Source organism: Oncorhynchus clarkii, chromosome 12 (assembly GCF_045791955.1).
Source record: "Oncorhynchus clarkii lewisi isolate Uvic-CL-2024 chromosome 12, UVic_Ocla_1.0, whole genome shotgun sequence".
Taxonomy (NCBI): domain Eukaryota; kingdom Metazoa; phylum Chordata; class Actinopteri; order Salmoniformes; family Salmonidae; genus Oncorhynchus; species Oncorhynchus clarkii.
The window spans coordinates 30,730,709-30,747,646 of NC_092158.1; the positions used below are offsets into that span (position 1 = coordinate 30,730,709).

Below are 16,938 nucleotides of genomic sequence, written 5' to 3' on the forward strand. Positions count from 1 at the left end.
CCTAACTCTAACCCCAACCCTAACTCCTAACCCTAATCTTACCCTAACTCTAACCCCAACCCTAACTCCTAACCCTAATCTTACCCTAACTCTAACCCCAACCCTAACTCCTAACCCTAATCTTACCCTAACTCTAACCCCAACCCTAACTCCTAACCAAAACCCTCAAATGAACCCAAGCTCCTAACCTTAGCCCTTAACATAATTCTACCCTAACACTAATTCTAACCTTAACCCTAAACCCCCTAGAAATAGCATTTGACCTCATGGGGACTAACAAAATGTCCCCAGTTGGTCAAATTTCTGTTTTTCTACTATTCTTGTGGGGACTTCTGGTCCCATTTTATACGCACACACACACACACACACACACACACACACACACACACACACACACACACACACACACACACACACACACACACACACACTTACAGTTGAAGTTGGAAGTTTACATACACTTAGGTTGGAATCATTAAAACTTGTTTTTCAACCACTCTGAAACGTTTCACTCAAATTAAACAATTTAAAGGCAATGCTACCAAATATGAATTGAGTGTATGTAAACTTCTGACCCACTGGGAATGTGATGAAAGAAATAAAAGCTGAAATAAATCATTCTCTCTACTATTATTCTGACATTTCACATTCTTAAAATAAAGTGGTGATCCTAACTGACCTAAGACAGGGAATTTTTACTAGGATTAAATGTCAGGAATTGTGAAAAACAGAGTTTAAATGTATTTGCTAAGGTGTATGTAAACTTCCGACTTCAACTGTATACTCTCTAGCCTTCGATAAAAATGAGAAAGGATTCTTATTATTAAAGAAACATTGAAACATGTTGAATGCATATGAGATGGTTTGGTTTGCCTTGTGGTCTGGGTATCAGTAGATTGTTATTGTGGAGATGAAGTGGGGGAAAATACTACCTAACTGTTTGCATTTTTGTAATGTAAATATACAGACTTTCTCAGCATTCCTGCAATTTTACAGCAATATGTTCCCAATGTGAGCGTAACATTAATATTAAAACATGTCAGCTGGCCAAAACATATCTCGGACATGAACTCTAAGTCATAGTTAACATGTCATATCATGCATGTCATTGAACAGACATAAAGTACTGTATAAAACCATATCAATGAATCGACTACAAGTTATCGTGTGGAGATGGTCATGTGAGATTGTCCGATTTTCACATAGATCTCGAAGATGCCATTATATCACTACATACACCATGAAAGGTCCTGCTGAAATGTTATGTTGTGGTTGTGTAAAGAAGATGAATGTGTTGCCGGGGAAATCTTTTGAACAAGTTAATATAATGGCAGATGGCACTTACTGTACACTCAAACATAGTAGGCATGCTGAGGGTTTAATATTTTGTTATTAGTAACAAAAGTAGTGCACTGGGAATTTACTAGACTTGTATTAGTGGACTGATAAAGCCGTCTGTAGCGCGGGCTAAGGAATCTGCACTCAAATCATACTGTACACTCAAATCATACTGTACACTCAAATGAAATACAAACGGAAAATTGTACAAAAAAACATCGCTGGTCGAAGACAAAAAACACCACCGGTCATGCGGACTCACAGTAACTTATTGATGAGTGTCCCATCCCACAAAACAATAATATCAACACAGATAGTAGGAGATGCTGCAGTTGATAAGGCAGTGCAACACCATCACACACACACACCTCAAACAGAATGCTGGAAGATCCTGCCCAAAAACACAGAATACCCCTATATAATATGTAAATAGATATGTACAGCTGTATTGAAAATGTAGCAATTATTTCCACTTTCATACTTGTAATCAATAAATATAATGTAGCATATAATGTATAAATGTATTTGTTCATATATTTTTTTTAAAACTTTTTTTTAATTGGGTACTTAATCTGTTGCAACTGGTCCACACAGACATTACTGTACGCGTTTACCAATACATGACAAGCCCTCAAGACAAAGGCAGTCTCACAATTGTTGAATCATATTTATGCAAGATTCCCTTTAAGCAGTACATACAGTTGTTGTATTTATGCCCTTTTCTACATACATTGAATTTATGTACAGGTTTGAACAACTCACTTTTACCATTTGTTTGGACATTTTCTGAAATACTTTGCTGCTATCTCAAACTACTACTAGCTACTGTTGTTGTTTATTGAATTACAATGGCATTTGTGACCATATCTAACATTACTACTCTTGTGCTTATTGTGACATACTTTTAATTGATTTACTGAAAACCATGTGAGATGAAGTTTGTACTGTGAAGAGTCAATCTCTCTGTACTTGTATTCTGGCACTTGAATGTCTCCTGGTTGATGTTGTTGTTTTACTAGTTAGCACCAACCTGTACAGTTCCAGTGCCACCCTGTGAAAAAGTATCCAAAGTGACATTGCACCAATGTTACCAAGATACTGCTTCACTTTTTGCTACTCAAGGTTATTATCACCCATTGGACTATAATTTCAACTAAACAAACAGAGATGAGAACCATGTTGAGGGAGAGAGGGGAAGTGCAATGCATTCCTTACATTGAAAACGTCAGAGTTTGGATTCTATCCCAAACCCATTGATAAGTGTGCCCAATTGTATTTCAGATATACCAAGTAGTCATCTTTTTAAACATTTATTACAACAATTGATAACTTAGGCATCATTTACAAACTAGTTTACAGAAGCTGTCAGCTTTGCGTGTCGCCTAAAACAGTGGCCATTATATGAGTGCCATACTATATTGATATGGTAAGATACGGTGTACCTTGGAAATCACTGTAGTGCTATATTCACATTGATATTGTCATTAAATCAGTTTTATATAATGAACAGGATTTTTTGCATGTCTTTATGTTTCATTTCATGACAAACAGAAGCATACAAATATGATCTATTTGCTTTATCTCTTCACATCTCTTATGTATCACGTTCAATAGCATTGGTACGATAAGTAGTGGTGAATGTAGAACATTGTCTCTGGTTAAAACATTGCAGACAGACAGAATGCACTCTAACAGGATTCTGCTGCAAGGCTTTGAACCCGGTGACACCGCCCAGACACAGACGTGTTGTAATGTCTTAGATCTCCAAGTGAGGGCACCATTCACATCAACTGTACCGGTTACTATTCTCTCTCTGAGATTCATGTACCTATCATTTCAGTATATGTACACGCACGTACGCACACACGCAAACACACACACACACACACACACACACACACACACACACACACACACACACACACACACACACACTGAGATGCGAATGAATGCTGGTGGCACATCCTATGGCACCAGAAGTACAGCAGAGTAATCTAACAACCTTTAGACTTGACCTCTGCACCGCTATGAGACTGATTGGCAGACCAGACGCCCCTGCCACACAATGCATCAATTTAGCTAAGGCAACTCAATTTAGCTAAGGCAACTCCCTCGAAAATAAGCAGTGAGCTACATTCCCTATATCATAGACATCAGTTGCCAGTTGTGTGCAAATAAGCATCATATTGATATTGTGTGAGGCAGCACCATATGGTCCTTCCTCCTTCTCCTCCTTCCCTCATGACAGCCAGGTTTAGAGGACTGCATGGGAATTAACCGCAACATAATGAATAAATCCTCAGAGGAATCTGCATTATTCAACACTGTGGGTTTCAGGGAGGGGATGCTGAGGGGGGAGACATTTTGTTTAGATGGATGTTATTATATGAGCTATGTTCAAGAGCCTAATTTATGAGCAGCACCACTGTCTTCACACACATGCACGAGCTGCATGAGGAATCCCAAGAGCTTATATCATTTGCTGGAATGCTTTTCACTCAAATCCTTGTTCTGCCATTAAGCGAGCAACACAGGTTGTAGCGCGCATATGATTGGTTAGAGAGGCAAGCTGGTTGGCTGCTGGTGTTCTCTGGTGAGAGGGGAGGAGGATGATTGTAGCTTTCTCCTCCGATGGGTTGGAGTGATGGGTAGGGGAGGGGGTGATGCTTGAGGGGTAAGTGAGGGTGAGCGAGACAGAGGCTGGTAGAGAGAGAGAGAGAGAGAGAGAGAGAGAGAGAGAGAGAGAACGCTTTACCGCAGTATCACTACATTTCTGCATCACTCATCAAAACTCTGCGGCATGCTAACTAGATCTGGGGGAGGGCTGATACCGGGTTTGTGCTGAGTGTAGTGTCAACACCACCGTCGTTTAGTATAGATTGACTGTAATTAGATACAGTAGCACGGAGCCGCCGGATTGTTCATCCTTTTCTTTCAAACAGCTCGTCATTTGTGCGCTCGCTAACGACTTTCTGCATCCTATCTGAGTAAAATATTTCACATCTCACCAAAACGCCTATTACATTAGGTTATAACGCCCGGTAACAGTCCGTGGATTAAACAAATTTAGCAAAATGGCAAAGGATGCTGAGAAGAGCACTTGGAAGGACTTCATATGGAACTCCAGGACCCGAGAATTTTGTGGCAGGACAGGGAGCAGCTGGGGTGAGTCTTCTACTTAGTAATGGTCGCCTGCAGCAATGCAGTACAGATGGCCCCTCTACATCTAACACAGGGATGGGCAACTCCAGTCCCCAGGGACCGGAGTGGTGTCACACTTTTTCCCCATCCCTAGCAAACACAGCTGATGAAACTAATTGCATTCTAAACTGACTATGATTAGTTTTTATTGGAGTCAGGTGTGTTAGCTGGGGCTAGGGCAAAAGTGTGACACCAATCAGGCACCGGAGGAATGGAGTTGCCCATCCCTGCTCTAACATAATTGCAGGTCCGTAGCACCTTCTAGTGGGCTACAGGTTTCACAATGATGTCATGAGCACCCTTTATTTGTGCTGCTTGAATACTTATGAATGCGTAAAGAGTAAAATAATGTGACCCAGCAGAAATGTAAAATGTGTGCAGCATTCAATGCGCAATTTGAAACCGCAGCCTCACCCGAGCGATCGCTTAATGAGATTGGTCGCTTTCCAGTGCAAGGCGGTGCTGAAATTCAAATACGGGCATTATGTGTGGATTGCCCTTGTGGGAGCGGGCAAAATGTTCCCTGCATTATTATTTTTCATTTATTAATTTATGCCACTGAGTTTTCCTGCGCAATGCGTCTGGACATAAGGGTGGAGGCAGTGCCAATAGTTTTAATGAAATGAATATGCCAGTGCACACCATTTAAATACCATTCTCTGTTGTTGCCTACTTTTTAAAGGCTACAGTAGGCCTCTTTAGATTTAATGGTCTTTACTTAAGCTGTCTTCTGTCGCAGAGCACCCCTTCCTGAGATGTGAGGGCCAGTTGTTACTTCAAATAGCTTCAGAAGTTATTAGCCTGACCTGTTATTAAAGTTACTTCAATTGGCTTTACCAAACACAAATGTAGTGGGTTTGCGGTATTCACTTCAACTATAGGCTATTTGCAATCAGTTACAATGTACGTTTTGTTTCAATGAACAATCAAATGTATAAGATTAAAGTTGTATCGTCTGCTTAGTGTCAAGATCAGCATAATAATCTGCATTGACAAGATCTGAAATAAAATAGGTAATGTAGTCTAGCATCCGAGATTTTAAGCGATGACCACAACACCCTTAATAGCCTGCAACTATTTCAAATAGCTCTTTTCTAATGACATTGAGGCGTTTTAATCTGGGTAAAGCTGAGGGCCACATTCTATTTGTATCACCTCCAACCCCCCAGCCCTCTCCTCTCTTAGTGTGAGTAAATCTGTGCAGGATTTAATCCTAATCTAATGACTTCATTGGCTGGCTAGCGGAGTATCAATTGTAGCTGTCAAATCAAACTGTATCAATTTCAGAACATTCTCTTTAATTGATTGTACAGCTAATCAGAATGGTTTCGGATGTAATCTGTCTTTAATGTAAATGCAATGATTTGAGATGTCACACACACACCCACACATACTCACACACATTGCATTTCGCATTTCCACAAGAAACCGTGCCCTTGCTACGATATTGATGAATGGAGAGAAATGTAAGTCATAGGTCTACTGAGTGGTGTGTTCACTGACTGTAGTTTCCTTTGCAGTAATTCTCCCAGAATGCACTCCTTCATCCAGCTCAGTGTGTCCCATATGCTTTGAGGACTGGTGGCCTGGTTAAGCTGCACTCTCTAAGGCTTGTTAATTAGGCTATTTCTGTAGTGAGCCAAAACGTTTATAGCCTATACATGGTCCCTGAACTTAGTACATCCTTATTACCTGTCTGCGCTTAAGTGACCCATGTATCCAGCTAGTCCACATGTATCTGTCTTTTAATCAGCTCTGACCTCCTCCACAGCCCACAGAACAAAGATGGAGACGTATAGACGAACCACACCAATCTTATGCACACAGTAATCTAGCTAGTGTAATGGCCACTTTTCCACTAATAGTGCACACTGCTTAGATAAGACGGGGTAGAAAACCAGCCCAGTCATGGTGGCACTGCTGTTCCTTGTGGAAATGCAAGTGTGTGTGTGTGTGTGTGTGTGTGTGTGTGTGTGTGTGTGTGTGTGTGTGTGTGTGTGTGTGTGTGTGTGTGTGTGTGTGTGTTTCACAATTATGGAAATAGTTCTTAGATCCATCGGCAATTTCAAAAGTACATGAATATTAAAACAGCCATATCACATGCATATTCTTTTATCCTTACCACATTTTCCATTCAAAGCCTCTTGTTTCATAACCCAGCTCCAAAACAGTGTCCACCGCGTTTGAACACTAATCAAACAAACAAAAAGAAAAGAGACATCCATGTTGCCATTGTAGGAGGGAAAGCACAGGATGCTACCGGCCTATTCAGCCCCGCCATTTTGTTCTTTGCTTTCAACTCTCCCGGTGATGGGGGGGGGGAAGAGATGCGGAGGAAGAGTGAAAGAGAGAGGGCACGGTGTCCATCATCGGCCGGGACATGGTGATGAGAGGTCAAGCAGGACAGCCAGTGAACTGGACACCCTCCTGGTGTGATGAGGGGGAAGCTGACCCTCTCTACACTCCTCTTGACCCTCTCTCTGGGTTTGCACACAACACCCAGTCTGTCTCCCCACAGGGATGGGTGGTATCTGTGGTTACCATGACGCCCCATAATGTTAGATCAGATAAATAATGTCAGGTTCCCCTCCCTGATGGTAGTCCCTCTCGGCATTGGTTGTACCAGAGCCAGGGCTAGACCCAGGGCCTGCACAGCAGGGTTTGTCTGTCTCAGCAGGGTTTGCACCGCCTCTCCTTGTTCGGGCGGTGCTCGGCGTTCGACGTCACCGGTCTTCTAGCCATCATCGATCCATTTCTCATTTTCCATTGGTTTTGTCTTGTCTTCCCACACACCTGTTTTCAATTCCATTCATTACCTGTTGTGTATTTAACCCTCTGTTTCCCCTCATGTCTTTGTCAGAGATTGTTTATTGTCAGTGTAGTGTTTTTGTTGTATAGGTGCACGACGGGTCTTCGTACCCATATTTGTTTATGTTCTTTTCCTGTTTAGTGTTATGGAGCATGTTTTTATGACATTATTAAAAGACTCCATTTTACACTCCGTTTGACTCTCCTGCGCCTGACTTCCCTGCCACCTATACACATATGCCTGACATTGTCCTTCCAACACACTATGTAACACAGCTCCCGCTCCATCCCTATCTCTCTTCACCACATCTCACCCCACCCCACAGGATGCCGCTCTGCTCTCCTCTCTGCTTACGATCCTCTCTATAAGGTTACATGTCTACGTAGATCCCCTCACCCTGGGGACTGGCAGACAGACACACTTACACATTCACTCTCACTCACCAAGAAGCTCCAGTGTTCGTAACTTTATCCCATGGAGGAGATTCCCCTTGCTATTTGGTTATGGATCCCTGTAAGCCTGGCTGTGCTGTGAGGCCCATGGCTCCACACAGCTCTAGGCCTGCTGACAGAGGGAACCCTCTTGCTGTTCTTTGACAGGGCCCAGGTGTGGAGCTCCACATTGGGGGCCATCTAGCAGAGACACAGCAGGCCTACACCCCAGGACTGATCTCAGGTGACAATGCTGAGATGGCAGATGGAAGGGAAGGAGGGCTACTGATAGGCTCAGTCAACTCACCTGTTTTATTAATTATATTTTACATTAATTGTATATCTCACATCCTGTATGACCATATAATATTTAGCAGCTGTGGTGATTTTATCTTATCAACCCAACAGAATGGTTCAATAGCCACCCGTTCCCTTTGGGCCCAATGCTGATATGTTACCGTGTTGGTTTGGTCTCCATACGGTTTGTGTTAGTGGAATACTGTGCATGGCAGCTAATCCCCTGACCCTCTGCCCTAATCTCCAGGGGTCTTCTCTCCTCCTCCCCTTTCTACTTCTGTCACCACTCCTCCCTCCCTCTCTTTTACCCTCCCCCTCATCGCCGGCTCACTACCTCATTGTTAGTGTTACTTAATAATTCATTAGGACAAAGACCAGACATTCATCCTGGATTAATCAGCCTGGTTTAAGACTGGGGGAAGGGCGGGTGTCTTTATGTGCAGGTTGTGTGTTGTCGACAGTGTGAGTTCAGACATGTATGGAGAAGTGTGCATGTCTAATTACTGTTTCCATAACTAGATAGATATTCAATATCCATTCATTGAAAAAAAATGTTTGTAGTGTATGTTTGAGAGAGAGAGAGATACATATATATATAAAGCCAGTGATATATATATATACACTACAGAAGGAAGTAAAGGCTTCTGGTTTGAAGTAAAGAGGATTACTCCTTACCTCCTGTGTCTTTTCATGTATTTGATCGTCGGCACGGTATAGTGTGATAAATATAGAGAGAGTGGTATAGTTTGATAAATGCAGAGAAAGTGTCCAAACAATGACTTGGATCATAGACAACATAACACCTACTCACATGACATTTTCACTTGTCAGCATTTCAGGCTTTGTTATAACACAGGGCAAATAATAAATGGCACCCTATTCCGTATAAGTGGGGAATATGGAATGGCCATCAACTGAAATTGCCCCACTGTATAGGTAGTAGAGTGCCATTTTGGGAATAGCCATATTTTGTTGAATGTTCCCTTTATTTTGATCTTGTGTGATGTTAATGCTGTATCTGTTTGCTGGTTGTCTCCCTCCCAGGCCTCATCCTGCTCTTCTACCTAGTGTTCTACATCTTCCTAGCAGGCATGTTCTGCCTCACCATGTATGTCATGCTGCAGACCTTGGATGACTACAAACCCACCTGGCAGGACAGGCTTGGCACACCAGGTAGGATGAACTATTACACCAACACACCAATACCACATTCTAAGAGGTTTTGATACACTAAAACCTCAGAAATCAAGCTAACATTTTGGCAAGTCTCTTTACAACTGCTACTGTATAGTCAGTAACAGCCCGGACAATCACACATTGTGTAGTATACATGTGATGTTGGCTAAAAGCCCTCCCCATCTTCTCTCTTCTCTGTTCTGCAGGCATGATGATCAGACCCAGGGGACAGGCAATGGAGATCTCCTACAACACCACCAACACTGAGACCTGGGACATGTACATCAAGACACTGGACAACTTCCTCTCCCGTGAGTCTGTCTGTCAGCTTGTCTCTGCCTCTCTGTGTGTCTGTCCCACGAAATCACATTTCTATTGTGGAAAACAACAAGGTGAAACTGTATTTCTCCCCCATCCAGCCTACAACAACTCTCTGCAGGCTGAGAAGAATGAAGAGTGCACACCGGACCAGTATTTTATTCAGGCAGACAGTGGTGATGTGAAGAACAACCCCAAGCGCTCCTGCCAGTTCAACCGCACCTTTCTAGAAAAATGCTCTGGCCTTGATGACCATACCTATGGATACCAGGCTGGCAAACCATGCATCATCATCAAGCTGAACCGGGTATGGGAGAAGCAGAGAGCAGAGAACGGCTGGGGAGGGAAGAACTTGGCATGTTGCTAGGAGACGTAAGGGAGATGGGGATGGAGCAGTCATGTGAATGGTTGGGAGCCTGGAAGAGATCATACTAATTAAATACAAACAATGTTGGCCATTTTTGAAATTGTTATATCGACAATCACAACAATGATCAGTTGACTGGATCCGCTTTAAGGAGGGATGAAGTGGGGATGGTGGTGGAACTCCCAGGTTAACGCATGTCTGTCTGTTGGTCTGTCTGTATTCTAGGTCATTGGGATGTTGCCAGGAAAGGATGGCCAGGCTCCATTTGTCACCTGTGGAGCGAAGGTGAGCCTCTCTCTCTTTCAGTTCTCTCTCTCTCTTTCTCGCTCTCTCTCTCTCTCTCCCTCTCTGTCTCCCTCTCTCTCTCTTTCAGTTCTCTCTCTCTCTCTCTCTCTCTCTCTCTCTCTCTCTCTCTCTCTCTCTCTCTCTCTCTCTCTCTCTCTCTCTCTCTCTCTCTCTCTCTCTCTCTCTCTCTCTCTCTCTCCCCCAGAATGAACCCATCATATCTCTTGTTCTCATCTATGTCCCCCATTACCATCCTTCATGTCTGTGTCTTTCTTTGCTCGTCTGTGTTGCATGACACAATGTCATTTCCTCATTTCAAACCCTATGTGTATGTTGTTGTTGTTCTCTTCTTTTCTATTACCGTCCATTTTGTCCTTGCACTCTCAGAGGTACAAGGTTGGCAAAGATGAATGGGTAAGGGTGCCACTGTAGTGATCTTAGTGACAGATAGAGAAGTAGATATGTGGTGTATAGTTGCTAGCGCTACGCTAGCACCCTCGTCATTTTATAATCCAAGATATAGAGGTTCAACAGCTTTATTGCATAGCATATACAGGTAGACACAATGGCTAAAGTAAATGTAAATACATAGTATACTCTAATTGTCATGGTGTCCTTTCAAAGCTCATCCAGTCCTTCAGATTGGGCAGTCTTTCCCTGCTCGCCCACACACTTCCGACAGAACATGCTCTAACATGCTCTAACTAATGGCCTTGATCCTCTGCCCCTGCAGAAAGAAGACTCTGATAAGATTGGAGAGGTGGAGTACTACCCTGAAAATGGCACCTTCAACCTCATGTACTACCCTTACTATGGCAAGAAAGCTCAGGTGAGAACCCCCCATATACCAACCTGGCAACACTCAGAAATCATCACTTATAAACCTTTCTTTTATGGTTAGATTAACTCATCTTTTGTTCCAATGTCATTTCTAATGTTATTACACATTATGTTGCCTGTGCTTTCAACATGTTATAGATCAAATGTTGCTGAAAAAGAATGCTTCAAGCTTATGTAACAATATCTTGAAAACGGTTAACTGCTCCCAGGTGAACTACTCCCAGCCGCTGGTTGCCATCAAGTTCCTCAACATAACCCTCAATGAAGACATCAACATCGAGTGCAGGATCATCTCCAACAACATTCCTCCTGGGAGTGTAAGAGACAAGTTTGCGGGGAAAGTGTCTTTCAAACTGAGGATCAACACTAAAGGCTAGATGTACATTCTCTCTCACTAACATGTCCACCCACCTCTACCTTCTGTACACAGGTACACACACACACACACACACACACACACACACACACACACACACATACACACATACAGAGACAGAATTAACACCCTCCGTTTGTCGAATAGAATATGTTTACAACTTCAATTTACCCTAGATGTCGGGCATTGTATGTCCAGTGGAGTGATGATGTCAGAATGGTGGAGTTAAACGGGTGGTAATTCTGTCTCTGTTTCTGTGTGTGAGCTTTGATTCTTTTCTGTAAATTAGTTTGAGGTGAAGTCTGTTTATACTGCATGACTAACTAGGGGATATAGTGGACATAAACATGAATGATTTCAAAGTTTGCAAAGGAGAAGCAACGCCTCTAACCAGTTTACTGTTGCTCCTTCATCTCTGCCTCCCTATAGAGTGCCCCTCTATATACAAATATACACAAAATACAATACAACCGTGTATATCTATTTATATATCATAACCTTATATCAGTATGTCTATTTTGTTGCGCTTAAAAATAATCCAACAGCTAAAACATACGATGAAAAAACATATTTTTGTGGATGAAGGGAGAGATGGAGACATTTTGCATGTGTGTACTGTCTTTAGTGCCCTAAGAAGGCGGGAGGCCCCATGTCTCAGCTCTCTGCTCTGCTATGTGGGAATTATAAACGAGGCTATGTTAAACTGCTGGCCACCAGGAGGGACCACGCTGCACTCTGCAGTGACCATCCAATTTAACCCATAAGAAGATAGCATCTCCAACATGGGGAGCTACAGAGGTCAAGACCTTTGAGTCTGTGTGTGCGTGTGTATGTTTGTATGTGTGTGAGTATGTACTGTACATTTAATTTGTATGACCAAATTCCATTTGCAAGACAGAATGCATACTGTAGGTCGGGAAGATGCATATGCAACGTGCAATATCAATTAAGAATGACACATCATGCACATTATATACATTCAACAGGACTCTTTTGTCATAAACACTTGAATTGCACATGGTCATAAATCGGATTAGGCTTCCATAACATGAATATACACTTCATTGTCCTTACATGGTTTATGTTCACATCGGTGTTCCTACAGCTCAAGGCTTAGGGCTAGTTTGTTTGTTCATAGTTTTTTGCATGTGCATCGCATCTATTGACATGCTCCTATACATATAAGAAAGAGATGCTGTTCTTCTATTTTGTATTGATTTGCACTGGTTTGTGTTTTTCTTGTGAAGACGAGATGCTTATGGTTCTGTGGAGAAGGAAAAATAGAGAGTTTGTTTTGTTTCTACGTTTGTTGAAATGTATATTCAAACATGTGGTACCATTTTAATCAGTTGTACATGATTTGTTACCGCTGTAATAGTGCATCTCAGTTTGAAGGCTGTCTCCAACATCTGATTACATCGGCCAGAATGTCTGTACGGCTGGTTTGGTGATAACGGTAATCTGTTTGATTTATTTTTATTTTGGTAGGAATCTCTACCATTACATTGCTTTAAAAAGGGTGCAACAGACCAACCAACCTTGTAGTTGGAGGGTGTACTATAACTAAAAGCAGCTACAGTTGAGCATGTGCAAGAGCGTTTATGAACTTGCTCTAGAATGATGGTCAATGTGCTGGCGCACAGATGCCCTGGATGTGCTGCTGACTTGGGGCTGGATTCAATCCGTAACGCTAAACTTCGGCATACAGATTGAATCCAGCCCTTGATTCTGTACACATAATGAGAAAAACCAGTTGAGGAATCTATGGATCTGAGCGAGTGCTGCTGAACACTGGCTGTGACATTGTGGCAATGTGACTCTGATCCTTCTTCAACGTCATAGCGACACTTTTAGAACCCGAGCATCTGTTCACTCAGCTTAAGGGTTGGGTTGACTTTTAGGACCTTTCTTCGCTCAGTCAGTATAAGGTGTATATCAATACATTTTCCTTCATTTTGGTTGAAGTTGCACCTCAGTAATATCATCATCATGAACACTTGACAGTATAACAATAATCAGTATATAAATTATCTGTTTAGTTTGATAGCTGTATAATACACGTTGAGGATTGACTAAACAAAGTCAATTGACTCCATGCTAAACATCCATGTTGCGTGTGGCCTACCAATAGTCCTTGTTTTTGACATTGTGAGACAATGGAGTGAACAGTGCTACTTCCTCATTAGCATTCCTGCTCCACTCAGTCTGTTTCGCATGCTGAGATTTCACTGTAATCTCTTAATCTGGTCAGATAATCTAGAGCAGGTACTTTATCCTCTCTTTGTAGTTCCTCCTTCCTGTGTCAACCCCCTCCTTCTCTCTTTTGTCCACACTCACACACACACACACACACACACACACACACACACACACACACACACACACACACACACACACACACACACACACACACACACACACACACACACACACACACACACACAGAATCATCCACCCTTTCTGTTAAAAGATGTCAGGTGAGGAATGACTATGTGCTTGGTTCCACAGTTCCTTTAAGGTCTATATTATTATTATCATGGTTTTATCCATGTGACCCATGTATTGCCATGTTGTATCACAAGATGTTTTGTCCCATGAGCCCATTCCATTCACAATTCAATCTACAAGTAAACGTGTATCCATGGTGTGTGTAGCCACACAAATACATATATGTGGATATATTCCAATTGTAAAATGAATGCTTTCCTTTTCTGCCCACAAAAAAGTAGTCCTGCCACATTCCCTCCAACCAAAGATATTCATGATCATTTTAACAGTATGAAATAATCGTGCTGCATCTACAGACCACAGATCTCTAAGAGAAAGGGTTTAATTTATGAAGGATGAAGGAAGTTCCTATTCTTCTAGAATGCTACGCACAGAAGGAGCAGGTGTCACTAAATAACAACAGTGCCCCCTGGTGGGTGGACAGATGTGTTGTTCCGAATGTTATTTAATGTTGTCTCCATATATCCGTTTTTATATGATCATTTGGAGATGTCTTCAAAAAGCAATATATTCATTTCCTGTGTTGCTGATGATGTTTTTATTCTTGGAATGGCTGTAACAAGTTTATAGTAGCATTAATCATCATGAGAGTGAGGAAGAAGACAGAAAGAACATGTAAATATTATGTTCACAAATAGATATACAGTTATATGTCTGCCAATGCACATCTTCAAGATTGAACAATAGAAACACTCAACAGTTTTGTTTTCAAAAGAGATCAAGTATTTTTATTGTTATTTTGTTGTAAAGAGGAGATTATGTATTAGCTTTGGATTGTAAGAAGACAGGGGTGCTACCTGGTAGGTGTTTGACCTGTAAACTCTTGACTCTGGTTGAACACATACCAAGTATGGTTGAATGTAGAACACGTTTCTTTTTTGGTTACCATCTTTCTCTATTTTGTTTTCAACCTTGCAGTATTGAATGTTTGCAATGATGAGAGCTCCACTCTTTCTCAGTCATTGTCTACTGGATACTCTTTCAGATGAACAGTGCATGTCTTTATATGGGCCACAGTATGATGAGATGAAGGAGGGTATCGTCTTGGTTTGATCAGTTACACTGATTCAACAGAAAGCTGCATATTTACAGTAACTGCAATGGATTTATCCTCAAACAGCACAATACTCGCCTGTGACCACTGCATGTGGCAAACTAGTGTGAACTACCTATTTGTTTCAAACTCACTTCTGAAGCAGCAAGACACAGCTTTTCACAAAGGTCCACCCTGAAAAGAATAGCAAACGTATCCCTGATTTAAGACTATCTTGAATCAGACAGATAATTCAAAATGATCTAAGGCAGAAATCCTTTGAAACACATTGGGATAGTCTCACCAAAAAATGAAAATGGCTGATAATTCTATTTTCTTTAGATCTTTTTTTGCTGTTATTGTATTTATATATATTTTTTGCTCATGTTCGTTGTAAAAAATGATAGAGAAATCAATAAACGTGATTGAAAGAAACACAACCGGACTGTCTGTTTTGTTACCTTTCTTCATTTTATATAAGTTATTTATCTCAGTTCAGTGTGTCTGTCTATCCTCATCCCTCCTTCAGTCACAGTCAGTCAGTCAGACATAGAATACCCAGGATAATATAACACTGACATAAAAATAAACTCTATTCTAAGACTTGACAGAGTAAAAGCAGACATCTCCCACATTATTTTTTTTATTACACTTTACTATAAAATACTACAGTACTTACTATATAATTCTGCAGTAAAGTGTTGTATACTGTAGAATACTACACTAGACACTGTGGTATCTCTCGATAATGTGTAGTACTTACTATAGAATGGTGGAGAATACTGTAGAATACTACAGTAAACACTACAGTAAAGTCTGTAAAACTCTACAGTCCGCAAAAACACAACACTTTTTTAACTATAGTAAATACTACAGTATTTAATTAGCATACAGTGGCTTGCGAAAGTATTCACCCCCTTGGCATTTTTACTATTTTGTTGCCTTACAACCTGGAATTGAAATATATTTTTGGGGGGTTTGAATCATTTGATTTACACAGGCCTACCATTTTGAAGATGCAAAATATTTTTTCTTGAGAAGACAAAAAAACTGAAAACTTGAGCTTGACCCCCCCCCCTCCCCCCCAAGGCAATACTTTGTAGAGCCACCTTTTGCAGCAATTACGCTGCAAGTCTCTTGGGGTATGTCTCTATATGCTTGGCACATCTAGCCACTGGGAATTTTGAAAATTCTTCAAGGCAAAACTGCTCCAGCTCCTTCAAGTTGGATGGGTTCCGCTGGTGTACAGCAATCTTTAAGTCATACCACAAATTCTCAATTGGATTGAGGTCTGGGCTTTGACTAGGCCATTCCAAGACATGTAAATGTTTCCCATTAAACCACTCAAGTGTTTTTAGCAGTATGCTTAAGGTCAGTGTCCTGCTGGAAGGTGAACCTCCGTCCCAGTCTCAAATCTCTGGAAGACTTAAACAGGTTTCCCTCAATAATTTCCCTGTATTTATCACCATTCACCATTCCATCTATTCTGACCAGTTTTCCAGTCCCTGCTGATGAAAAACATCCCCGCAGCATGATGCCTCCACCACCATGCTTCACTGTGGGGATGGTATTCTCGGGGTAATGAGAGGTGTTGGGTTTGCGCCAGACATTTTCCTTGATGGTCAAGAAACTCAATTTTAGTCTCATCTGACCAGAGTAACTTCTTTCATATGTTTGGGGAATCTCCCACATACCTTTTGGATATTCTGAATAATGCCCTCCTTACCTGGTCCGTGTGTTTTGGAGGGTGGCCCTCGCTTGGCAGGTTTGTTGTTGTGCCATATTCTTTCCATTTTTAAAAATAATGGATTTAATGGTGCTCCGTGCCACTTTCTTGGTGGTGCCCCTTGCTTAGTGGTGTTGCAGACTCTGGGGCCTTTCAGAACAGATGTATATATACTGAGATCATGTGACCGATCATGCGACACTTAGATTGCACACAGGTGGACTTTATTTAAC

The 16,938-nt window shown here is 41.6% G+C and overlaps 1 protein-coding gene across 2 annotated transcripts; it reads left to right on the forward strand.

Annotated features, from left to right (window-relative positions):
* Window positions 1-4,065: 4,065 nt before the first annotated feature.
* Window positions 4,066-15,419, forward strand: LOC139423035 (sodium/potassium-transporting ATPase subunit beta-2-like). Of its 2 annotated transcripts, XM_071174618.1 has the most exons (8): window positions 4,066-4,503; window positions 9,121-9,249; window positions 9,459-9,563; window positions 9,672-9,877; window positions 10,163-10,222; window positions 10,610-10,636; window positions 10,956-11,051; window positions 11,272-15,419. In XM_071174618.1, exons 1-8 carry the CDS (start codon window positions 4,413-4,415, stop codon window positions 11,437-11,439), a joined length of 882 nt encoding a protein of 293 aa, XP_071030719.1. In that variant the 5' UTR covers window positions 4,066-4,412; the 3' UTR covers window positions 11,440-15,419. The 2 variants fall into 2 exon arrangements, with proteins under 2 accessions (XP_071030719.1, XP_071030720.1); XM_071174619.1 differs by lacking the exon at window positions 10,610-10,636.
* The last annotated feature ends 1,519 nt before the right edge of the window (window positions 15,420-16,938 follow it).